This window comes from Aptenodytes patagonicus, chromosome 3, assembly GCF_965638725.1.
Source record: "Aptenodytes patagonicus chromosome 3, bAptPat1.pri.cur, whole genome shotgun sequence".
Taxonomy (NCBI): Eukaryota; Metazoa; Chordata; class Aves; order Sphenisciformes; family Spheniscidae; genus Aptenodytes; species Aptenodytes patagonicus.
The window spans coordinates 87,940,568-87,967,562 of NC_134951.1; the positions used below are offsets into that span (position 1 = coordinate 87,940,568).

Genomic DNA, 26,995 nt, shown 5'->3' on the forward strand with positions numbered 1-26,995 from the left:
TAACTTACCCTGCAGACGTTCCTATTCCTGGTTTGCTGGTGATGTTTAAACGATTCGGAAATGCTTGCTTGAAAGGTGTGGTAATGAGATCTGGCTGAAAATTCCACAGTTCAGATGTACGCTTTTCTTCGACTAAAAGGGTAACTGACTTAAACTGATTCTTATCGCTTGAGTTTGTTTATTCAAGATTGAATCACTGACATCTAAGGACTGTGTTTCAAGTTATGGCATTGCAGCGAATTAAGAAGCATAGTAAAAATACCTGTGGGAGATACAAAGAATAACAGCAAGAAGTACCGTGTAAACAAATATTTTAGGCTCTCAAAGCTTTGTCGCATTCCGCTTATTCTAAGCACTGAAAATTAAAGGCCTCAGAATTGCTGAACTGTTTGAAGGAGTAAATGCAGAAAGAAAAGTCTTGACAGTTTTGCAAAATCTTTTCTTGTGGGAAGCAAGACTTCTTGGTAAGATCTAAAATGAAGCCCTGCCCAAATGTGGTCACGGAAGAGTGCATGAGCATAGTGATTTTCACAAGAGCAGAAATGTTAACAGCAGCCGTGTTTCAATGAGGACAGCTACATCCTTCCCGTATTCAGCACGCTACTCCATAGCCCTTGTCTTAAATAGCTGCATCATGTTTTTGTGAGCAGTCAAACACCTGCCACCCTGCTCAGCTGCAGAGGGGCTCTGCTTTACACAACAGTATCGTAAAATTGCTCTGTACAGTACAGAGAAGCTATGCCAAGACCAGTGCTGCTTTCCTGGTGCAACTGTGGCTGCGCTCAGGGGTTTGTCTCCCAGGCTGTGTCAAGGAGGAACCCACCTCCTCCTGCCCATCTTACAGAACTAGGCCTGCAGGAGCCTGGAGATCAAATGGGAAATGAAAGACACACCTTTATTTTTTTTTACAGTCAGGGTAACTACCTGATGAACAAATTACCAAGTGCTAAAATAGTAAGGATTTTCTAACATATAACTAATTTACTGAAAGATATCAATCTTTTCATCTGCAATTACTGTGCAAGAATCACGTAGTGAAATCTCTGTTGTGCTATAGAGAAGTCAGATAATATGGTCAAAATCTGAAACTTGTAACTGGGATGGTACATTGCAGTGGTTCTGTCAATACTTTGCCTAATTCTAGGCAAGAACTTGTTCCCTTTTTTCCTTATTTTTATCTTAATAGTACTTATCTTTGGCCAGGCTAAAGGACTGCTACCCCAAAACATCTCTGCTCACTTAACATAAGTGAACCAAAAGCTCCCTACCGTGGAAACAAATCTCATGAATTTAAGCTGCAGAATAACTTGCTAGAAACAATGAGAATGAGCCCTAAAGAGTGTACTTCGGAGCATAGTACAAAGCCAGTCATTTCACACAGCTTCCCCCCGCCCCCTCCCCCAGCAGCAGGAAAGGGAGGCAGGCACAAATGGTATTTAAAAAAAAAAAAAAAAAAAAAGTTGAAATAATTAAACCTCGTGCAGGTCACTGACATTTGAATTTGTTCATGCCAAAATGTTACTCTATTAGGGTCCTATCAGCATATGTCAGAAAGGGTCCATCAACGTTACCTATGGTGTAGGAAGGACGGAAATTCTCAGAGGGAGGGGACAGAGGTTAAAAGGACAGGGAGGGCCAGCTGTAGTTTGAATTTGCACCTGGACAGTGGAGGAAATGTGGGGTGTTGCAAGGGGCCTCCTTCCCCAAGCCAGCATTTGCTGCCCTTCCTGATGCTGTTGAGGGCTAGAAGGATGGTTGTCAGTGGGTTTGTGTCCTTACTGCCTGGGTCCTGCGAGGAGCAAGGCTGCTTCTTCCTCCTCCTCCTCCTCCTCACACAGAGGGCCGCATAGGGGATACCGAGGAGGTGAGACTGAAGGCAGGCTCAGGGGAAGAGGGAGGTTACAGAGGGGCTGTACCCAGACTGATCACCATGCCCTGCACCCCATCATCCTACTCTCCTCCTAGCCCATGGGGCTGGCTGGAGCATGGGGTATCTCCCTTTCAGCGGTTTCCCTGCCACAGAAACGCACCAAAGGAGGACTGTGGGGCTGAAGGTGGAATATAGACAGAGCCTGGACTGAAGCTCTACGCCTGCTCCCAGGTCTACTGCCTAAAATACAGCCCCACACAACAGACCTCTGGAGCCTCCTACACCCCTTGAAAAACATCAGTCCTCGTTCTTGAATCCTACTATCCCCTTTCCTGTATTTTCACCTTCTTCATACCGCTCTCGGGTCCGAGCTCTTTCTTCCCCCAGCCTAAAGCTTCCCCTGGCTTCTCGTCACGTGCTGCTGGCAGAGCTGAGAGCTTGAGCAGCTGCTCTGGGAGAAGAGTGGTTTTACAGCACAGCAACGTTGCCCCAGACATACTCTATTCTTCTGGAGCTCTGTGCATTAGCATAAATGGGTAAGTGCAGGCACCTTCCTTTGATGCTCCCCGACCCTACTGCAGCACCTGGACATTGTATTAGCACGATAGAGAGCACGATTGTTTTTGGCCTCCCAGCCGGCCATGTAAGGCAACAGCCATAGAGCGCTTTCTGGCAGATCCATGTTGTTCACCCAGGTTTCAACTGAATGCAAACCACTGCCACCGCATGAAACAAGCCTGCCGGGGAGAGTGCACTCTGCTGTTTGCTGCAAATGGCAAAAAGGCTGCCTTGGTTGTGGGTGTAAGTGCGTGCTATTCTATGCACGAGAGTAGTCACGTTGTGTAAGTTCGGGCACCTAATTTAGGAACGTAGCTGTGCTAGGTTCCCTGTATGGGCTGTGGAAAGAAAAATCCTTCCTCAGAGAGAGATTCAGGGCAAGAGCTGAACTGCTCTTCCATTCAGCATAATAAAAATGACGCACTGAAAGCTCTAAGCAAATAATTGTTATAAAAGCTCTACACAACATTAACTGGTCTGGTAAATGCCTACGTTTGCTTTCTTATATACACAGCTGTAAGGTCTGTGTTCCTTTACAGCTTCTTCAGTCTGTTTTGAATCTTCTAGTGGACTGTGGCATATGGAATGGAAAATTAAAACTTTTGATTTATGTGTTGCTGCTTTGCCACTTTTGGCCACAGTAGAATACTTACGAATGTGAGACGACAACAAATACTTAGTCGTACAAGTAACTGAGATGGCTGTATCTGGGAGCAGAGGGAATGGATAATTCATCATTCTAATAGTTTCTATGTGCTGGAAGAGACTCTGGTTTTGTAGCAGAGAAGTAAATAGAGAAGCACTCCCAGTCCCCCAAGCTGCAAAGACCAGATAAAAACCGAGCTGCTGCAAAAAAAGTGTACATGAGCACTGCCAGCGTGAGGGACGCACTAGGAGCTAGCAAAATAGCAAGTGCAGTAAGAACAGACAAACCTGTGTGCACGAAAAACCTTGGTAATACACACATCCCTTTCCCTAAACTTTGTGTGAGGCCAGTTTTTCAACATTTTCTTTTTTCAAAAGTTTTAGCAAATGTTCTAAGTTTTGAAAATCTGTGCAGTATCTATGTTAGCTTGGGATTTGTCCAAAAGTGTCAAACGGCACTGCAGTCTTGATGATCAACTTTGGAAAAAAAGCAGAGCAAGGCTTTCATGGTTTTCAAGCTCAGAAGAAACTATTAAAATCATCACCTAATCCAATCTCTTCTACAGGCTGTAGAACCTTATCAGTTAATTCTGCGTAATACCTTTACCTCCTATTTAAATTACAACATCTTTCTTAGAAAGCCACGTAGGCTGTAGGAACAAAATCTCTGTCTTTAGTTGGTGCTTGATTTTGTTTCAGAAATACAGAGAGCTATACATAATACGATTCCTCTTATGTGCTTGCAGACAACACCACAGCTGAAAAGCTCCGGCTAAACTTTTCCCCTCCCTGAATCTTGCAATTCAGTTCTGCAATTTATTCTTTGCGAGTTGTGCTCTGATAGTAAGGCAGGACGAGGGGAAAACACTAGGGGCATTTCTTGCTAGCTTTTCTCAGTCATCCGAACCTGTTCAGTGTCACTCTGTGACCTCTGAATAATATTTATAAAGATATAAGAGGAGAAAAAGCAGTTATAAGGAGACTTCACTTAAATAAGTTTACTGGGAGGGAAAACTTAGTATGCTTAAGTTAACTTTTGAGAACCAAAGTAATCAGATTTTTCTTTAAGAATTTAGATTTGCAGGGCCTTTCCACTATGCAATTATTCATCAGTAGTTGGAAAGGCAAAGATATGGTATAAAATCCAAGCAAATCTAAAGTTCTGTCTTGGTGAGTGCATTGCTGTAATTGTGTTCTCCTTAGCAAATTTTGAAGGCTAGGCAACTTTAGTGTTCAAGCCTGTTTCTATAGTACTATATATTTAAACTGGCTAACAGTAAATCAAACACAGAGCCCTCACTTTGGCCAGTTATTCACGAAAAAATAATCTTGTAAACATCACGAGTTTGTTTCTACCTGTACTGTCAGAACAGAATAAAGTTGTAATATTCTGTCTGCAGCTTTATTATCTTAAAAATACATTATTCATCTGTTTTACTTACTTATCTATAGTACAGTAGGTCTTCTGGCTTCCAATGGTGTTTCCGATTTTAGTGTTTGGTTGTTTGGTTTTTGTTAATGCAGAAAATGAGAGGCTAAAAGTGCTGAATATTCTGCCTGGGAACCTTGGCATCCCTCTTCTCATATACCCCTTTAGAAGGCTTGTGGAGTACGATTTTGCAATTGATCAAACTTCACTTTCTGTGGTATTCAAGTGGTTTAGGAAAATTACTCTGAAGGCTAACTAGAGGGGATTTAATCTCAAAGCTGGATATATAGCCAGCCACCTTCACAATTTTAGAGAAACATGGTTATTGATTCAGTATGTGACAAGTTACTATTTCTAATCAAAATGGTATCTAGTATGCTTTTGAAATGATGTCCTAGATTGAATTTATAGCTGTTATTGCTGTTTAGCTATTAATCGGCAGGCTCCTGTGCTTGCCGTGGGGCTTGCTTGCCTTACCGTATATCAGAGTCTAGGGCTCGTTAGTGGCTGCTTTTTGCTTTCGCTGCTTGCTGTACTGCTGTGCTGCTGATCACCTTACTCTGCTGTGCCTGGGAACATTTTGGTAACAGCAGTGACCGTGCGCCTGGGCTGGCAGATGGCCAGGGCATCGCTGCTGTTTCTGTGCTGCTGTACTGGGCAGGCTTGAACTCCAGTGCGAACTCGAGTCGAAGGGACTGTGACCTGCGGATGAGTCCATGCGGGAGCAGGATGCCCCAAAGTGTCTGTGGCTGTGGGTAAGTCCAAGCTGGAGCAGGGGCAAGGGGAGGAGTTCATTGCAAAGTTAAACCCTGTAACCTGGCCCAAAGGGACCAGGGGTGGAGACTATAATGGAAATACCTTTAAATTGTTGTAGCCCGGGATTTGAGTTGCATGTTATGGGAATTACTATAGCAGGAACCACCCGAACCAGTGGAGGACAAGCCTTACAAGAAGCAGTGCAAGTGCAGCAGGGACCCGACCTGAGCTGGCTTCGGTGCCCAGTAACTCCACGCAACACACCACCTCTCCTGTCCTGAGTGACCAGGAGCCCAAAGTCATGGACTGAACGAACTCGATGGACATTTGTGGACATTTATGAACATTTTACGGACATTTTACAGGGGTGGTCCGTAGACTAAGGGAATGATATCTGTGTATTGTATCGAAGGATGGGAAGGGTGGTGGTGGGTAATGAGAATGTATTGGATAGTGTGAGACCTGAGCATGACGTAAATGGTATGGAATAAGGGGTGGGGAATGTGCTGGTTTTGGCTGGGGTAGAGTTAATTTTCTTCACAGTAGCTGGTATGGGGCTGTGTTTTGGATTTGTGCTGGAAACAGTGTTGGTAACACAGGGATGTTTTCGTTACTGCTGAGCAGTGCTTACACACAGTCAAGGCCTTTTCTGCTCCTCACCCCACCCCACCAGCGAGTAGGCTGGGGGTGCACAAGAAGTTGGGAGGGGACACAGCCGGGACAGCTGACCCCAGCTGACTGGAGGGATATTCCATGCCAAATGACGTCATGCTCAGCATATAAAGCTGGGGGAAGAAGAAGGAAGGGGGGGACGTTTGGAGTGATGGTGTTTGTCTTCCCACGTAACCGTTACGCGTGATGGAGCCCTGCTTTCCTGGAGATGGCTGAACACCTGCCCGCCCATGGGAAGTAGTGAAGGAATTCCCTGTTTTGCTTTGCTTGCGTGCGCAGCTTTTGCTTTGCCTATTAAACTGTCTTTATCTCAACCCACAAGTTTTCTCACTTTTACCCTTCCGATTCTCTCCCCCATCCCACTGGGGGGAGTGAGTGAGTGGTTGTGTGGTGCTTAGTTGCCGGCTGGGCTTAAACCATGACACCAGTCACCAAAAATACCTGTTCAACTAGAAGCGATTCTGACTATAAGCAAAGTATAATAATGGATTTTTCAGCATGTAGTAATATATATGTGTACAGCTGACCATTCAGAAACAAAATTAAAGATGGTAAAAGCTAAAAATCAATAGGCTTTGCAGGTAGAATTTAAACTGGGATAATGAATAAATATTTATATTGAGTGGGAGAACAAAACAGGCAATCTGAAACAGTAATTGGCATAAAAATACTAAAGATATGTAAGCAAAAATTTTATGCAGGTATATGAAATTTCAGAGTGACATCCCTAGAAGTGGATAACATTTTGAAAGTGGAAAGGTACACTTTGAAAGTCCTATTACCTAGATAGAATCACTGAGATATGGGGCTATTAAGAAGTCCAAGAAGGAAAGAAACGGGACAGTCAAACATCTTAATCACCATAGTCATTTAAATAGGCTCAGACTTTAATTCCCTTTAGGCTGTTAATTGCATATCCACCTGATATCCAGTTCTGAAATGAGGCCTGTGTGTTCTTGATAAACTGGTTATTTAAATACTGAATAATATTACTGAAGGAAGTAGGGCTGCTTTGCATCCAAAGGTTTCTTTTAACTGGATTTAATTTTCTTCCATTAAAGAGAAGAGTACATCTCCAATAGATGAAAATTTTCTCTTTATCAGTATTCATCCTTTCTCAGGCTAGAAACAAAAGACCAAAAAATGTCATTCACCTGATTCTGGGGAGCTCTTACAAAGAAAGAGCTTTTTATCTCCTGCAGCTTGTTCTCAGGGTGCTGCTCTGCCCCGGGTGGCTGCAGAGCTCCCTCTGAGCCCTGCGCTGGTGGGGTGGCAGGCACAGCCAGCGCTGTGAGGGGCGACGTAGCATTAAGGTTGATTTTTTTTTTTTTTTTTTTTTTTTTTTTAAACCTGGCTTAAATTTTATCACAAATTCAAGTGTTTGTGTAGGCATCACTGTTACACAGAATGTAGCTATCTGCATTCCAGCATCTTCATAAAGATTGCCAGAAGTCTAAATAGCATTAGTGTATTTATTGTGATTCTTTTAAATGTGTATTTCCGTTGTTATAGGGTCGATGTGAAATAATGTATTCTCTTTTAACAAAAGTTAGCAAATTGCATGTGAACATGAGAAAAAGAAGAATGCTACTTGAGACAAACACAGAAGCAGTCATGGACAAGGACATAATTTAGTGTGTCCATTTCCAAGACTGGATTTCTCAAAAATGTTTAAGAAACCTGTCATCTGTCATCTTCTCTACAGTGGATTCTGTTCTCTGATAATTACCCAGGGACAGTATTTATATACTTGAAGATGTCTACTGAATTTCTTTCCTCTTGAAAGTTTTAGTTTGAAAACATAGATACAGCATGAGAGATTAATAGTTTCCGTATCTATATTGTTTAGAAAAATAGGGTCAGGTTACACTTGCTCATATCGCTGTCTGTCCTTAGCTTAACACTGTTTCAAGATAGTGTTGAAATTTTTGGACTAAAAATATCCACTAAAGCCGACGACTAAATGGAATCAAACCTAGAAGACTTTTTTATGCAACACTGAAAGGGAAAGAAAAGCCAACAGACCCAGACCAAGAAGGAAACTTTCCATCAGTTAGCATAGCAGACATTTAGACTTTAGCTCTTGAGTTTTATGTTTACTGCCACCCCTAAATACATGCGTGAGTGTCTGGAGAATATTACCAGTCAAGAGGCACGCAAATATACAAGCCTTCTGGTCACCTAAAGGAAATTTTACAGCTCTTTACCTAGCCAGAGCTCTCTCTGGGGGAGGGCCAGAGCACAGCTCAGAGCTGCATTTCAGCTGTAGTTTTTGGATCTGTGACTGGGCTATGTAAGCTCAAACATCTTAAAAATTCGTATTAAAGTGGGATATTCATGGGGGTAGGAAAGAAACAGAACTTATTTGTTGAGCAGAAGCCAGCATGTACAGTGTAATGGTCTTTATTTTGAGACAAAAAAGTAGTAACCATCTGTACAATGAAACTCATTCTGCGAGCAAAATGCGTGTTCAGATCTAAGCTTCTGAGATTTCCTTGTCCATTGATATTATCTAACCTTCTTTTATGCATGTTTATTTCTCCTACCATTTTGGTGTCTCTCTAGCCCTGCTGTTCCTCACTGTTTTGGTATGTGGTGTAGGACTCAATGGTCAAACAAGACACAGTATCATGCTTTCCCATTGTCAAATACCTTTTGCTTCAAGGACTACTTAAGCATCAAGCTCTACCGTTGCTTCTTAGGATGCAAACTCTAAGAGCACAAGCATTTGTTGGGGCAAGGAACTTGCTCCTGGCTTGGCTCTTAAGCATTACACAATTTCATTGCCTATATACCATGTTTTTTCAAATGTGAAAATCTTACCTAACTCATACAAATGTTTTGTTCTTTGCAGTGGTTTTCCCTAGGATATCACCGTAAGAGATTAGTGTTACTTTCAAATGCTTTGATGTTCTGGGCTCACATCTGATCCTCTGAAATGAATTTTCCAGGAGGCGGGGACTGATATAAAAGAAACAATTTCTCACTCCAAGTGCACTCACTCCCTTAAATCAATGCTTGTATTTAAAAAATGTCAATCCCATTCAGAGCAATTGTATGTGCTATTCGTCCTACAGAGAGAGGAGGAGAGTTAATTCTCTCAAATGAACTGAATATGACAAATATTAGTCAGAAGCTTATTGCTTATTTCAGAGATGCTGGGATACCACAGTGTTGAGTGGAAATACTATGCAAAATAGGAGAGGTTACTCAGAACTTGCAAGGCAACATTGAAGTATCTGAATTAACTCTTCCACAGAACAGCATTTTCCTAGGATCAGGCCTCGGTGTATTAGATTCTGTAACATACAAAGCTAAGGCATTTCCTCCTGTGCCTACTGTTATTAAATATGACCACAGGACTATTGATATGTTGCTTTTGATTGGCACTCATGCGTAAGAACGTAAGCACAAGGCACAAACACGAAGTGATTTCTTACAATGTTTTCTTGTATGTGGTTTCTTACAATGATTTTCTTGTTTCTCTGGCAAATCAAGGAATGAGAGAACATGATGGCTGACACCAAGAGGATTTACTGCTTATGTTCCAGCCCATGGAAATACTCTAGAAACTGGAAGTTTAACAGCAAATCATAACTCACAATGAAAACCGCGGTGCAAACCCATAGACCGCAAACCTCTTTTTTGTGTGGTTTTCTTAAAAGTTTTTGTCTTTCTGCAAAACAGCATAATAGGAAGTGTGATATTTTTTTCTGCGCTCTAAGGAAAATTGAAGATAGAATAAACAGCAAATGGGGGTAAGATGACAGTTCATTGGCCAAGATGGGCAGTTTGCTCTAGATGAAATAATCATCATAGTGGAACATGTTGCTATCTTATTATAGGGAGCACATCTCACTGGGGCATCTCAGGAGACATTTATTATATCAGAATTATGCCGCAATGGTATAACAGGGATGTGCCTGATCTTGCTTGGAGCTATCGCTCCCCACTGGAAATGCATGTGGTGCTGTACAAACCTAGGGATTGGTATCCTGATATATGTTCCTGGATGTTGCGCTGATGTCTCTTTCCTATAAGGAGGAAAACAGTTCCCTCTCACTCCCCTACTTTAATTCTATAATTTCCTTCTTCTAAAGCATTGTTAGATACATGAGAGATGCGTAGCTGGCCAAGGTTAAATTGCTACCCATGGTGCTATCAAGAAACATCAGATGTTTGGACAGGGAGTTTTCCACGACTGTTCAGGATCAAACTGAAAAAAACCCCAGAGTTTGGATCAGAAAGGAAATCTTAATGTCCTCTCACCTTCCCAGGGCCTGACTGGTGAGGAGATGGGGATTTTAATTTTCTTACTGTTCTTGAAAGTCTGAGATGCATCTCACTTTCTTCAGTCCTGTGAGCGTTTTCATTAATAAACTCCCTGCTTTTTTAAGGGAGTAATGCATTGCTGATATCCTCTCGGGTCTCTTAGTCTTCCCCCCTGTCACAGTGCAATGTCTGAAATTCTCATCTTGTACTGAAAGTCTTGTTTGTTATAATGGGCTTAAATACGTTTATGCAACAGTATTCTCATGGATGCTCCTGTACTAACTATTCCCCTTATGGCATTGGCTATCTTCAGTGACAATGGCTCTGTTACAGTCCTGTGTATCTATATACTTCCAACTTACACACAATGTGTAATTAAATTACCTGTAACGTAATTTTGCAGTCCGAGCGCTGTATGTTTGGCATGGTATGCAAAAACAAATCCCAGGCATACTGGGTATGCAGGGCCAGTATCACTTTCCTTGTCACCGTACATTTCTCTGTGAAAAGGACCTCGGTGAAAGCACCGTTGCAGGAACTTCTTGCTGCCACGCCGCACGCCCCAGGAGACACGGACGTGGTGCTGCTGGCCGGTGTGGTTCCCAAGTGGCTCAGAGCGGGCCCCATTGCTTCATTTCCCCACATAGCACACCGCTTCACCCCATAGATGTGACCTGCTGCTCCATACCTGCGGGTAGCTGTTGCGTTGCCTTTTTGCTAGTTGCCTTGCTTTTCTTTTCCTGGTCATGCGCTAAGTTTTGTTTCATTTTAGAAAATGGGCAGCAAGCATATGAAGAGGTATTTTTTACTGCTAACGTCACCACAGATGGGAGCACAGTCTCCCTGAGAAATCTGCTTTGGATGTATTCCACTAAATGTAGTGAGAGAGGGCTTTTTCAGGAGTATGTAGTTTGTGTGATTCATACTCTGGTCAAAAAGATGGGGCTCATGTATTTGTATAGTTTTTTAAAGCAAAATGACCTGTCTATTCTAGACACATGCTCAGTGAGGCCAGCCAGTTGCTCGGCCATGGTCTGTGCGCATGAATCGATCCTCATATATTTTGCCAGTTGCATATGAGTCAAAAACTTGTCCACAAATCTTTTGATTTGTCACGTTACGAAAGTCCCACTTTTGCAGCCTTATCATAGGAAAGCCACCCAGAAGAGTAAGAGTTGTAGGAGCAGGCTCTTTGCATGAAAACAAAATTCTAATATATATTCTGCATGATCTTTAGTAATAATATCCTGAATTATGCATGCTTAAAAGGAATTTTTTTTAGCATACTAAGAAGAATAGCAAGAAATTAATAAAGCAAAATCATTTCAGCTTGATAACCAGTTTTAAAAATTTGCAAGACACAGTTTCTATGTCATGAAGCAATATCCCGAAGGAAGCTGATAGATACAAATAAATCTCAGCAAAACAGTAAGGAAGCTGCAACCGGTAATAATACTGGGGTGACTGAAAATCTTTATTATCTCTAGATCTAATCTTTATTATGTCAAGGTTCTGTGGGATCAAGAACACATCAAGGGTATATCCAAATGGACTTTAAACCAGTGACTTTTGTATGCTACAGGGCAAATCTGATAATCTAAGAAAACTGAGAAAAATAGGCTTTTTGTACTTTGAAAAATGCAGTTACTGACTGTTGCAAGGTTTAAGGAAATGACATGGTTATCTCTGCTTGTGTTGAAATCTTTCCTCTAGTACAATTCCAATGATCATCTTGCTTTTGCCATGTCTGAGTAAGACTGACTTTTTTTCTTTTTAATAATGAAGAAACAGAATATGTAAAATACTCCATTGTGTAAAAACAAATCAAAATACGTGACTGACTTTGATCTTTCTAAAATAATTAAATGCGGTGAGTAAATCCACTGTCTTTCCCCATCATTGATTCTTTGGGTCTACAAATGTTGAAATGAAGGCAAGGCACTGATGAGGCTGATGGACAGTTATCATCTGATCCTGACAGATGTCCTGTCCAAGCTCCACTGAGGAGAGACTGAAGGGTGTTATCATTCCCGAGTTAAGCTAAATCCATGACACCAAATGGAATATATATAATGTACAACAGTTGGGTTTTACCATCACCTCCTATCTCATATGTCCATTTTCTTTCCTACTCTCCTCTTAGAGGTCTTTTTCTGACCTTTGTGTGTGTGTGTGTGTTTTCCTAGGAGGTGTGACTTAGCTGATTAAGGCTGTGGCATGTCTTGTTTCACTGCTATGAACCCATGACTAAAAGGGCAGCTAAAAGCAGCATTGTAATCATCAGGCACTGCTAGGAGTTTGCCAGGTTTTGGAGTGGTTGATAAGACCATGTGCTGGCTCTGTCTTTCTCCAGGTGCAAATGAGTTGAAAGTAAGAGATGCACCAGAATAGAAGCTCTTTTTCTTTCTAATTTCTGTTCTTTTGTCCACTCCGCTGTGTGGGCTTGGTTTGCTTTAAAGAAGTAGTACTGATTTCAACTAGCTATAGCTTTTCGTCCCAAAAGGACACTTATTGCCCTCTTTAACACAAAGTAGAAGGGACTTTCCCTTATGAAAACTTTCTCTAAAGACTGTAGGTAAATTAAAATTGTTTACTGTTCTGCTTAATGTGTTTTATTTTTTCCCTTTTTCCCCAGTTATTTAAGAAAAGAGTCAAAGCATTTTAATTTTCACTGTGAAACCAAATGGACATTTTTAAACTTCTAACCCAGGTGTTATAAAATAAACACTTTTAACTCACTTTCTCTACCAAAATCAGTACACTTCCCTGGTCATTTGACAGAAAAAATTCTCTTGAGCGTTTGGGGAATGACCCAACCACTTGGACCTCTGCCTGATTGGTGTCCTACTCTGGATTCTTCATAAAACTTACTATGAAGAGCAGCCGTTAACATTGTACCTCTGACTAGCAAGAACAATTTTCCTGAATACCAGCAAATGTTACATAATCTCAGACAGAAGTCAAATGTGCTTGTAACAACTTTCTCCTAGCCCTAATCAGTGACCAAGATGTCCTCCACCTGCAGGAAGCTCCTCTAATATGCGTTTTTTAAATGGAGCAGACATAAAGCATGATTGAGGACTTTGCTCTCCACTCTTTGGAGCATGGGCATAAGCATGCCATATGCGATGAAACAATTAAGTTCAGCTCTGTGGATAAAGCTAGTTTTCTGTGCCACTTCCAAGTGGACTAAATAGTACTTTTCAGCTGCACTTGCACTTAAAATGGGCAGAGCTCAGAGGGGGTGGTTATGCAAGCACTGCAAGGGAAAATAAATGCATGGAAATATCACTACAAATAGCTACCTCCTTGAAATTCAGTATATATTTAGTTCCTAGGTTGTTTCTTTCTTTCACCAGTAGTGAAGGATAATGAGCTTCAAGGACTGTGGGAACCTGCAATTGAAGCAGAACTGAGATATCTTGCAAAAACAACATTAAAAGGACAATGGGGGATCACGCTTGAAGGGAGAGGAAGTGCAGAACTACCAATGTGACGACTTGAATGACAAAGCTTTATGGTCAAGACTCATTAAATGCCCTCTTTTGTGCTTCTTTTCCTTGGCTAGGACTAATGTGTCATTTGAATGTTTTATCTTGCCTGTGAACAGTTATATTTATGAATTCTGAGAGCAGATTCAAAGTGCAGGGGCCACTGCATGCAAAAGTCACAGTTGTTTCCCCTGTAGCCGAATGACATTGAAATACAGCCGACGATCCCAACAACCAACCATTGCTCATACAAGCTGGGGTGGGGGGAGGATAAGCAATAGCAATATCACTGCAGAGAATAGTTATCCTAGAGCTAGTATTACCTGATGTGGGCAAAAATTGTTAAACAGTTCACTCCCTTAAGGTCTTGCTCGGCTTTAACTAAAAATAAACTCAGCTGTCAGTAGAAAAGGTCTACTATGTGGATCTTTAGGATGTCCTAAACAGGAGCTTGTCTTCTTGACCATTAATAAAAGCACATTTCTGCAACAGGAGAAAAGCAGTTTTAGTTCTGTCATTCTTAAAGTCTAATTCAGAGCGGATATTGCAGTTGGTGCTGCCATATTTTCACTGACAGTTCCATCCTCACTTAATGCTAGCGTATGTATGTATATGTGTAGACTTATCTATGTATATATGTATAGTCTCATTATACCTATTCTGTGTGGTAAGACAGGTGGAGAATGTTAACATGCTTTAGGATCACTAAGCAGGGACTGCAATGGATTAGCAAATTATGTAATTCTTGTTAGCAGGATAAGCAATGAATCACAAACAAAATTGTTGCCTTCTGCTAAATCAGCACAAACCTGAATGTCCCACTGTTAATTGTTTATGAGCTCGTTTTAACAGTTAGCTGTAGCAGTCAGCTCAAAATCTAATACTGTTCCAAAACATAAAATCCTATTCTCTGCTGCTTTGTAGTGATATACATCTGGGTAACGTGGGTGTAAAATGTTATCATTCTGTTGTGGGAGAGCTTTACACCCACTTTTTGCTGGCGTCAATGACTACACATGCTAAGAGGCAAGCATGGAATCAAGCCTTTAAAATAAAGTTCAATAAGCAGATTAGGCAGAATTGTTAGAGAAATCTGAGCTGCAGTGTTGCTGTTAATGCCAGAAATCATGATGTGTTGTTAAAAAAACAAATGTTAATTAGACAATTAAAATAACCATTTACGATAGGCAGAAAAGCCTGGGGGTTCTGCTTTAATGTAAAGCTGAGTGTTTCAACTGAAATCATGCCTGCCTTGAAATGATATGTGGAAATTTACATATATACGGTTTGTAAATATACAGATATTTACAAACCTCTGGTTTCTAAGTGGGTGACACTGCAGTGCAGTTTCCCTTCCTTGCTTAGGAATACGTTGACCTGTTAGAAATGTTGAAGCCGGACGGTGCTTTAGTGTTCCCGTGGTTTGAGAGCAATTGCTCTACTCAGACTGAAACATCCTGCCCTGCGCTGGCCTTTTCATGCTGTGATTACTAGGAGGTTAGCCCTACTGAATTAGAGTAACAAGATCTCCAAAGCTATTGAAATGACCTTGGCAACCTCAAAGAGAAGATGGTCTTAAGTGGAGTAGGTGTGATTCTCTTGCTGTTAATGAAGTAAAACCATTCTGCTCAGAGTGACTCCCTGGCAACACTTTTCAATAGTTACTTCATATGATATGTTTTTTATGTGATTATTTTGCTGTATCATAAGGCATACAATGCAGTGTCATATAAACATAGTTAACAGGCTACACAATGTTTATGCATCAGAAAAAGAGCTGTGCACTAAAAGGAGTGAAAAGAAAGATACTGCAACATTATGATTGATTTTAAAGATCAAATAAAGAAAAGCAAAAATAAAGATGGGAAATACCTGATACATGAGCTGATATTCACTTACTGGTTCAGTGACTACGAAATTAGTCTCTGCTGTCAGATGAGCCTGGAAAGCAGGAGCACATTAGTTAAGAATCTTGGATGATGCAAAGAGAAAACGGTTCGTCTTGCCTGCACTGATCACTCGGTGAAATGCCCCTGCATGTGAGAAGAATGGATCAGAATGTCAGAACTGTTTTTTAAAATCCCATGTTCTCGGAAATGTAAAGGAATTTTGGCTATGGAATCAGTCTGAGCTACGTGAACTAGAGCAGAATCCATGAACTGGGAGGGAGAACTGAACAGGAAGAATAAGATCTGGGGGGAACTAGTACTCCTGAAAATTATGTGAACAGTTCTACAAAATACTGAATAGACACATCTAAGATCTTAGTGATGGTACAAAACAATCCAATTAAGAGGTGGAAAATATTTTTGAAACAATGAATGATTAGTGTATTGTTGGACCTAATAAGAGTCTTATGGTTTTAAGCGAGTTTAAAATAGAATTTTGTACATAATAGGAATACCCATTGTTACTACAAATCAACTATAACAAAGATTTTGAAACAAATATTCAACCAAGAGCAAATATTTATGACTGGAAAGGAGGGGAGAACTAGATAGTTCCTGCTTGCATCTCTTCTTTGCTTGCCACGAAAGGTGACCAGAAACTGGACTTCACAGATTTTAGGTCCAGTTTAGCATAGCAAACTGTATGTGTCTTTAAAACAACAACAGAAAACCCTGAATCCTTTCTTTTCAGAATTCAGAGTATTATGCTCTTTAGATTTTGATTCAGATCATTTCAACATTTCTCCTGATTTGGTTCAGCAAGCAGTCACAAAAAGATGCAGTTTCCAGTTTCTAGAGGTGAGGTGTTTTATTAGTGCTACGGGATGAGATACTAAGAGCCTAAACAAAATATTTATGTAATATAGTTTCCTCATAGAGCTTCAGAAAACAGTTTTCTTTTTAATTATAGAAGTAACTGAACCATAGTAAATATAAATCTTGTGCTCAAGCAAGAATGTCTTAAGTACTGTTAATGTCTTGCTTTATTCTTAGTGTGTGATAGAAGACTCCAATTAAGGAATTCTGCTACTCCTTTACGATAACTATTGTTTTTCAATAAATGAATCTATTTGTTTCTGCTTTACAGTTGTGTTAATGAATATTTTCTTAAAATCATATTAGTGAAACGGACAATTGAATGTTGGTTATTTACTATATATCATTGGCTAGATACTGTATCTACAACAGTTAAGTGCTTGTTGTGACTGGAATGTAATCTCAGTGGTTTTGGTTCTGTTACCTCCATAGAGCTTTCACTTCTTAATGGCTACAGAGACTAATCCTGAGTTAAGAGCCAAACGTATTTTCCTCTGCGTTACTGCAGTGGTGTTTAGATTTGTGGCTTTTAATGTCAAAAGGAAATTATTGCTCATGCATGCCTTTCCAGGCAGAGTAGCTCATGTAGAGGACATTAGAATGACTTAGAGGAAGTCTGGAATCACAATTACAAAGAAAAACAAATCCTTTGCCCCGTGTAATTATCCTATATTTAAGAAATTAATAATTAACTGTGAAATCTGGGGGCCTGTGTTTTTGCTGGTCTGTGAAATAATGGTGGGAAAAAGTAGCCTCATTACAGATTTCTCCTATGAGTACGTAGGGAACATCTACTTTTTTTCCCCAGTTATCTGCCCTGGCACGTCCACGAGGTTATTTGTGCTTACGTACAGTATTTAATGCTCATCCTTCTGACTTTGTCACCCAGTGAGGGAGCAGAAACAATACTCTGTCACTTACATGACACCACAGACATCACAAAAGCTAATAATAAGTAATCTAAGGTAAAAACCAAGTGTATAACTCTCAAAACTATGGCCTGATTTTTTTTTTAACAATTATGAATAATAAATATATAAGTAAACCACTTTGCACACAATTTTTTACTCAAAAAAGCTAAATTAATCATTTGTTCACAGTGAACAGTTTGCCTAGTAACAGTTGTAATCCGGTACTTGTGTTGTCATAGTCACAATTCAAATGAGATGTTTGCATTATGACTAGCTATGGATCCAAGTTTTAAGTTTCAGTTCCTGGTGGTGTTTTGTGTCTTGTGTGAATATTCAAGTCTTGGACTTTACGTTATGATACACTTGAAAAAGTGTACTAGAAATGGCAGATGAAAGATAAAAATTAGGATATTAATCTAATGATATTGTGGTTTGCAGGCTTAATATTTACAATTGAAAGACCTTAAAAGTTTCCTCCTTCCCTTCCTCCACTTCCTCCTTTTTCTTTCCTTTTATTCTGGCAGCTGCTTCAGGCTACTACATCACCACCTCACATAATATTTATGAGAAAAATACATTTCAACTGCTGGCATAAAGGATATTCAATTGGAGAACGGTCAATCCAACTGAGTTTTGCGTTGATTACCAATTTCTTTTCTCGCTAATTTATAATCATTTTAAGTAATGTAAATATTTCCCCATGGAAGTAATATTCTTTTCATTTTCTCTGAAGACACAAGAATTATTGATAACTTCTCCAGAACCTGCCAACAACTTTCACCTTTGGTAGCTAGTATCTGATTAATACCTTTAACGCAGAGTTCATTTTCTCCTAGCAGAAATTTCATGCTGTTGCCAGTGTTTGTGCTGTCTACCCTCATCTTTCTTCCCCCTGTGTACAATTGGTTGTCTCAGCAGCCATGAAAAGAACTGTTCTTTATCTCCTCAGAACAAAATGCAAGTCTGCTGTATCACTGAAATTTCCTTTTTTGAAAATGAAAGTGTGAAAAAACTGCCTTCTCAAACAAGTTTCCTTCGAGATAGACAAATCTCTTTTAACAATTATTTGCATTCCTCAAGTTACAGAGTAGCACTATGGCTACTAAAATTTCTCCCAGAAAACTGCCTGTTTCTTTAGAAACACGGCTAGAGTTGTTAAATATCACACAACTGGAATTCATAGCAAAGATTGTCATCGTAGGGACAGAGGATGAAGTTTTCCTGGTTTTATATGTTATGTAGGTCTTTACTGGAAAACTATACAGCAGATTGCTGGATATTAATAATAAGAAGGAGGGGTTTCCCCTTCGTTGTTCCAGGGAGTTATTTAGGTCCTCAGATATTAACTCATTCGAAATAAATCAGCAACACTGAATATCTAGATGCTTACTTGAAAAGCTTTTGAAACACCTTGAAAACCTGATTATCTCCAACTATTTGCGACTGCATTGATTTTTGAGACTGACATATGGTTAAAATAAATTATTAATACAATTAGAATTACATTCCTGTTGCTTCCTTATCATTGGCTAGACACAGATGGAATTTCAGTCGCAAAGATGCAAGCTGAAGAAAGCACCAACACACCTCCATTTGTCAATAAAAGCGAGAGACTGGGATATATCCTTATATACACATCATAACCATACAGTACTAGTATATAGTTACATAATGTCATAACCTGTTACGAGACCTAGGAAACCAGGAAATTCTGTTTTGAAGATGGTATTTCATGTGGTCTTTTAATGTATACCAACAATATTTAGAAACATAATATATTAATGCCCCCAAACAGACCAAAGGGGGGGGGGGAAAAAAGCATTCAAAAAACTATTTCTTCTGGGTTTGTGCCTCCCAACAGCTTCCAGTGAATTTATCAGAAAGTACATTAGAAAAAGATTAAAAGAGCAATAAAAACTCCAAGGAGACAGGAACATGAAAACCCATGCAAACTATTATTCCCCAAAACCTAAAACACAAGATGCATAGCTCCTCGTTAATGTTAATAATCCCATACACAATAATGAAAAGAATAATTAAAAGCTTTGAGCTTTGCCAGGAATGATGCTTCAGATAGTGACAGTTTCTTGGTCTAGGGTGAGAAGTGTAGATTTCCAGACTTTGCCACAGCCGTGTTCCAGACTGCACTTAGGCATGAGCTCACTAGCTGCAGCTGACAACAGAAGGCAAAGTAACAGAAATGGTCTTAGAAAATGACTGTACATATCCAAATGCAAAATGCAATTTTTTTGAAGACTTTTCTTGTAATTAAGCAAGATGTAAGGGGCTTGCCTTTGCTTTTGCTTAAAAACAAAGTCCTTATAAAAGAGGAAAAGCTTCACTGTCTGAATTTTATCGTAACACTGTATTCCTATGTAAATTCTTGCATACATGCTATATATAAAGAACATATACTTAATGACAGACATGCAGTTAACATTTATACTGTATTTTATGTGTTCAGAATAAGCACTAACTAAAGAAAATGCAGTATATTATTGAACTCTGGGGTGATCATGATAAGCATATAACTATGTGGTCTTAGGTATAATTATGCTTCCTTAAACTCTGCTAATCTGCAATAAAATATCATTTTAAATTCAATGTGGAATTGGGTCTACTAATTATATTCTTGTTTCCAAGTCACAGTTGGGACCTAAACTGGCATAGATTTTACACTGCTTCCATTTCGTTGACCACAGTGGTGTTGATTTATGACATGCGATAGGAGATGCAATCTCTCTAGTTTTACACCATTTGGAATAACATGTTTTCAAGATTGATATCTGGCTGAAAAGTCTGACATGCTGTAAGAAAGAACAGCGTGAGGAAGAAAGGATAGTATCTGCTCCATTTAATTCCTATTGGCATTATCTTACTCTGTGCTTCTAAGAAGAAAAAAATAGTGTGGTAGTATATACTGCTAGATGAAAACAAAGAAACACCTGGGAGTTCCTTTCATGTTACTGAATACTGAATGTTCACAATACTTGTTGTTATTATTATAGACAGCAAACATTGTTTGTTTTACATAGATTATTACTTTGAGTGTGTGCATACAAACATATCTATGCATCCTCTCCTAACATCATAATAAGTTTCCTAATTTAGGTGATTAAAATTTATGAAATTAAAGTGCTAAAATTCTTATAATGGTGTCAATTTATGTTCAGTTCAGAATCCTGCTGGGTTACCTCAGAAGCACTGTCGCACTGGTGCTGCTGTACTGCCTTTGCAACACGCCAAGAAACCTGTTTTTGGGAAAATTGGTAGGGGCATATTATGGATCCTCACAGTGCTGCTGCCTTGATAAACTAGGGTTGCAGGAGCAAGAAGCCCTTGAGGTCCAAAGGCAAAACGCACCAAGTAAAGTATCTGTCATAGTGACAATTACAAATGTGCATGGAGATGGGCAGATTTCAAATGGGATTTTAAGAGCAACATAGCAAGAGCAAGGCAACAAAAGGAACAGTACACGGCAAGCAGCAGGTCACATAATGTGGGAGAGCTTCCGGACTGAAAATTTGAAAGACTGCTTGTAGGTCAGATGAAGAAGGAGCAGACATACTACATGCATGTCATAGGACAACTAGTTAGCTAACAAAACATAAATTAGAGCTGCAAGGGAATGACAATTTTCTTACTAAAACTTTTTGTTAATCTTCAGAGGCTGTGTTAAAAACTTTAACTTCTCAAACCAGTATGGGATTATTTTGGCAGAAGTAGAAACTGTTTTTTCCTGCATTCTTCTGTGGAAAGCACAGTTGTCAGTCAGTGATAAAAATCTTCAGACTTGTGGAAAACAGTGGGCATAATCAGATGTAATGTCAATTGAAAATGAGCAAATAAGAGTGGGGAACACAAAGTTAACTGCTATGGGGTTGACTGGCATCTTGAACTTTGGGACTGGCAGCCCTGTAGCAAAGTGCCCTAATTCTTCCACACCCACACAAAAGAATGCAATTCCACTGAATTCCACCTGCAAATACCAGCCATGGAGGATGTTTATTCTTTTAGTTTTCCCACTAGTGCATCTAAGAAACAATTCTGTGAACTTTACATTACTTCCTGTTATGATAGAAACTGTTATGTTATTTCCACTTAAAAACCAATCAGTTGTTTTTAATTATTCAATGCAACTAAGCATAACTACTGATTAAAACCTCACATCAGCCAAAGTGCATTCCCTTTAAAACACAACACCAGCCCAATATCCTGAACATTTTGAAAACATTCCTGATCTTTTCACACGGGTTGAGTAAGCCTGTGTGCTTTGAGCGGAAAGGAGAGAGGCACATACATTGTAGCTGATTGGTGTGGGCAGGTAAGGTAGAGGAAATCGAAGCTATGTCCATCAGGAATTTACTTAGCTTGTTCAGGCATTTTTGTGCGTGTGCTGACTTTATATTCTATGTATATTTTATACCTATATTTAATATGCATTTTGCACATGTGTGCATATAATATTCTTTTTGTATGGTGTATACACATATGAATATTTGTCCTTGATGAATAATTTAACAAGAAGCTGTGCTTCCAACTACATTTGATCTTTATCACCCTGTTCAGAAAGTTTCCAGAAGAATTTTTCCCCTTTACTACTTTTAACTTTGCTTCCTAAGCAAATTAAATTATGTAGCCAGGTGTAGTTTGTGTCTCTCTTTTACTGAATAGTATCTTTTGAACTAACTGGGAAATTCCAACAATTTAACAGAGGGCTAATAGTATCATACACACTCCTAGCCATTTCATGAAAATGGATGCATGGGTAAAGAAGACATCAAAGACTATTATCTGCTGTCTGAAAAACTGCAGCATACATTTCACTCATACTAGACATCAACAAATCTGCACGTTAGAGTAATATTACTGCCCTAGCATGGAGAAGCTTCAGCTGGAATTTACATCTTGCTAAACACCAAGGAGTCTAATTATGAGCTCCAAATCTGTAAGAAACCAGGTATCATCAGTTCCACAGTTCTTGAAACGACTTTCATTATGTCATAATGTTGTACCGAAAACTGTACAAAATGTTTCAGCCACTGATGTTATAGTGGACTATTTATAGGTTTTTTTCTTTCTTTATAATGTCCTTGCCTTACATGCAGCAAATAAAGCAGGCATCTACTCTACTACTCTCCTTCAAAAACGATGGGAAGTATCCTGGATGTTCTATGATCTAACCAAGACCTTGGTCCTGTAAACCCATGTGAACTGAGCTTTACATCCATATGAAATACATTCGCAAATTGCGTTGGAACTGACTTGTTCTGTAAGTGGGATAAAGTGCAATTATATTTGTTCTGTGTACCTTCATGAAGCCTAATTTTTTAAAGTTATCCGAACTCATGACTTTTCTTCACAATAGGGGTCTGTGTCAAGAAATCTCTCTCAATTTAAATCATATGGAGGAAGGGATATTTAAGAGATTTGAATATTGCAACAATATGAAAAAAAAGTCTTTCACTATTTTATCATACTTAGAAAAAAATTATTGTCAGTCAGGAGTAAGTTTGAGAGGTAGAAATCTCCTGAAGTCAGCAGTAACTGAAAACTGAAAAAAAAAAAGGAAATTATAAAGGAAATGTTTAAGCTGTCATAACTCTGGAGTTCATCTTAGAACCTCTGTATTAAATACTCATACATTACTTGCTCTAGAGACCTTATGGGTCTTAGCTGCTCTTGCAATTTCCAATCTGTCAGAAGGACAGGTTTTCTACTGCTGGAAGTAATGATAAAATCTCACAAGTGTTTAATATTACTTTTTCACAATGTCCTTGAACAGTGTAAAGTTACAGATTATGGGTATGGCTTCTCAAGAAACGCTTACCGTGTCTTCTGTTATGCTAGCCATACAGTCTGTTCACCAAAATTATTGCAATTTCATGTTTACTGGTTTTGGTCCTTCAAAAGCCTTCTGCAGTCACGCAACCCTCACACATTTTACTCTGTCAATGATGCAATGTTCATTTTACTATTTTTTAAATATTCTACTGTCTAGAAGTCCTGCAGCTCTTGTGGGTTGCCAAACTTCTTTCTGTTGCAGGCCTAGCTTCCTCGCTGCTAGAACTAACGTATCCTTCGTAAGGTACGGACTGCACGAACGCTCATGAAAGATGACCTATTCCATGGTAACCCCTCTGCTTTACCCCACGGTAAACACGTGGTAGCTATCCTTCAAGTAAATTAAATTCTGAAGCCTTTCATTCACCCTGGATTAAGCTCGCTCACGCGACGGTTAGAGGCCAACACCCGGTGAAGCCATGTTGTACTTTCCACCTCTTCTCCCCGAGAGTACTGTCGGCTGGCAAAACGCCTCGTGCAAAGCCGCTTAAATTCTCCCTCTCCTGAGGTATCGCTCAATGCAGCACATCACGCGTAACTCCGGAGGCACAGACTTGCCCAGGCAGACACGGCGCCGGCCTACCCGCTAACTCCCGAAGGAGCCGAGGCAGACCCAGGCCCCGAGCCGTGTGAGGCACGTGTGACACGGCCGCCCCGCCTCGGGCCGGTGGGTCGGCCAGCAGCCGCCTGAGGCGAGCCCCTGAGGCGAGCCCCGGCGTCGGCCGGGCGGGCGAGCCCTCAGCCGCCTCTCCGCGGAGCAGCCAGTAAGGGGCGCTGGGCGGCGGGTTTGGTGTGCGGAGGGAGCGGGCTGCGGATCACCTGCGGCAGCGGGGGGGCCGGGGAGCTCCGCCTCCCCCTCCTCCCCCGGTTAATCGCATCCCCCTCCCCCCCGTGGCAGGCACTGGCAGCGAGGCGGCTGGGCAGAGCTGTCAACCTGCTGCAGGCGCACGGGCACCCGCACGCCGCTCGCAGCAAGGGCCGGGCTGGGGCTGCCGGCTCCGCTGCCTTCGCACTTGCCCCAGCCCAGCCCGGTGCGGCGCGGCCGTGAGCCTCCTGCCGCCGCCGCCGCCTCCCCGCGGGGAGCGATCGCCGCCGTCCGCCGGGGCACCGGGAGCGGCGCCCGGGAGAAGGAGAGAGAGGGGGAGCCATGGCCGAGGGGGGCGAGGGCGAGGACGAGATCCAGTTCCTGCGAACTGTAAGCGCCGGGCTTGCCTTCCCCACTTCCGCGCTGGCGTGGGGCAGGGTGCCGGGGCCGTGCGGGCGAAGGGCTGCGGGGGGAGCGACGCCCGGACCTTACCCTGAGGAGAGCTGTGGGGCGCGGGGCACCGAGACTCCGTGTGCAGGGGAGGGGGGGCTCCTGCCCGCGCGGGGGTGGGAGCCGGGAGGGGGCGGCGGGAGGCGGGTGCGCTCTGCCCCCGCCGCCCCGGGGGAGTCCTGTCAGGGAGGGCTCCGGAGCCCCAGCCCCTTTCCTCCGCACCGGGCAGCGTGTGCCCCCCGTACCCGCGGGCGGAGGGGCGATAACTAACCGCTCGCTCTGCTGGCGATGCCGGGATAAGCGGGAGGGGGGGAGGCGGCGCGGCGGGGAGACCCCGGGCAGGGTGATGTGCGCGCCGCCGGGCGGAGGGCGAGCGGCGCGGGCAGGGCGCCCCCGCCGCCTCCCCACAAGTACCTCTCCGCGCTGCCTTCCCACCCGCCGATGTGTTCGCGTACTGCAGATACTAACCAAGCAGCCCTCCCCAGCTTAAAAGCTGCAATCACACTCCTTTTGCAAAAATAGAATTGAAAAAAAATCACCTCTCCCACCCCACCCCCTCCCCACCAAGGTTCCCACTAACTTGCAGGCGTTCTCCTCGCTGAGCACAGACTAATACGGGTTTTTTTTGGTGTGAGCATCCTTTCTTTACTTCTGTTTTCTTCAATCCAAAGCATGTTAAGGCGCTAGAGCATTTCTTCCCCCAGTTTAATTAATACATCAAGACTGCTGCATTTTATGCTTATCTGCATTATTTTTCTTCAAGTAATGCTTTTATTTACCTTCTGGGCCACCTCCCAAGTGCTGTTTATATGCACAATCCTAGCAAGTTTTGCAGATGAGCATATCTGAATGGTGGTGTACACAAACCCTGTCACAGTTTGAGGAAAAATTGCTGAGACATTTGATAAGTAGAGCTAAAAACACTGAGACTGTAGGGTAAAGCTTAGCTTCCTTCTTATTTAGTACAGTCTGATTTAGAAAATGTTCATGATCAACGTCTTGGAAGAAAATACATTAAAAAAGGAGGGGAAAGCAAGCCACATAACGTACGTGAAGCATATTCATATGCTGTTTGCAGCATTGTGAATCCTGGATCTCAGTCAGCTTATGTTTATTTCAATCAGAAACCGTAAAATAATAGATACACATCCTATTATTCTTTTTTTTTTGGTTTGAGAATTCTTAGAAAATCTGGTTTTACAGGGAATACGGCTGTTACGCAACACTGGCATGAAGATTGTCAACTTTTTTTCCTCTCAGTGTTATGTGACTTCTGTTGTAGTGTTGTCTAACACCTAAAGACAAAACAGCAAAACACTTCTTTGAAAGATAATTTGCCATCTCAATTCATGAGATTTTTATTATTAGTACTTCTCACTGGTAAACATTGTTGGAAGACTTGTACAATGACGGTCTTACCGCAGGTTTGAATGTTAAGCTTAGCTCATGGAAGGGCTGTTATCTGAATGCTTAATAGGGAAAGAGAAGCAGTGAGCATGCTAATACTGCTCTGCACATATACAGTAATGTTAAACTACAGCACCTGACGGCAGCAGCATGTTATGTAAAACAGCACTCCTGATAATGTGCAGCAGGCTTAATGCAGATTTGGCAAACCCAGCCTTAGACAATACTTTAAAAATTTTTAGAATGTTGTACTAGTGGTAAAATGACCTTGGATATGGTAAACTGAGGCATAGGGGAGGCTTTTTGTGTAGTGAAATAAAAAAGGCCTGAGAAATACCCTTTTCATGTGAAGTTTTGAATCTGTAATCTGTAGTTGTATGTAAGTAGTGATTTTTACTCCTCTTTTCCTTCCACTTTGTCAAAGTTATGAACATTACTTGGAAAAGTCAGTTGCTTTAAGACATGTTCTCGATGTAGTTTTTCTTCTATCTATTCTTAGAAAGTTTGGATAAGTATTCTCTAAAGCTATTAGATGTGCGTAACTTTCTGAATGGCATTGATAGAAGGCACTGGAAATTGGACATTACCTGGTAATTGCTGCAGTTTCTCTTTTTAGGCATTTATTTTTAAAACAGTAATTGGGGACAGCCGGATTCATAAATGGTTTGGTAGATAAAATAGAACTTTTCAAAGAACACCTTATGCGAGCAAAAAAAGCTTTCTGTGCTTTGAATACCTTAATGATGACATCTGTAGGCCTGCGACATGTACACAGTGCTTTTCATATTTTCTTCTTTTGATAGGACCTGATAAACTTTCTAAAATTGCGGGTTCTCTTTCTGATGTTTCAAAATTGCTGTAGCGTCTTTAGAGTTTACCCTGGAATGTAAATACAATATATTCTTTTTAATGTTTAAAGAGAAATACGGGATTTTATTCAACTAAAAAATTCCTTTATTTCTATTAAGCTACTAAACTGACTTTGTATTTGCCATCTGCATGTTGATTTGTAATTTCTTCTTCCTTTCCTCTTCACGCATTCCTGTTTGCCTAATGATTCCTCCTCTTTGCTGCTTTTATTTTATTCTTATTTTTTTATAAGGTGGCATCATGCATTTCC

The 26,995-nt window shown here is 41.0% G+C and overlaps 1 protein-coding gene across 3 annotated transcripts in view; it reads left to right on the top strand.

Annotated features, from left to right (window-relative positions):
• The first annotated feature begins 24,357 nt into the window (after positions 1-24,357).
• Positions 24,358-26,995, top strand: part of RYR2 (ryanodine receptor 2) — a 457,875-nt gene continuing 455,237 nt past the window's right edge. For all 3 annotated transcript variants that reach the window (XM_076334184.1, XM_076334182.1, XM_076334183.1), the window contains exon 1: positions 24,358-24,408. In XM_076334184.1, the coding sequence (XP_076190299.1) occupies positions 24,361-24,408 (48 nt within the window). In that variant the 5' untranslated portion in view covers positions 24,358-24,360. The remainder of the gene's footprint in view (positions 24,409-26,995) is intronic.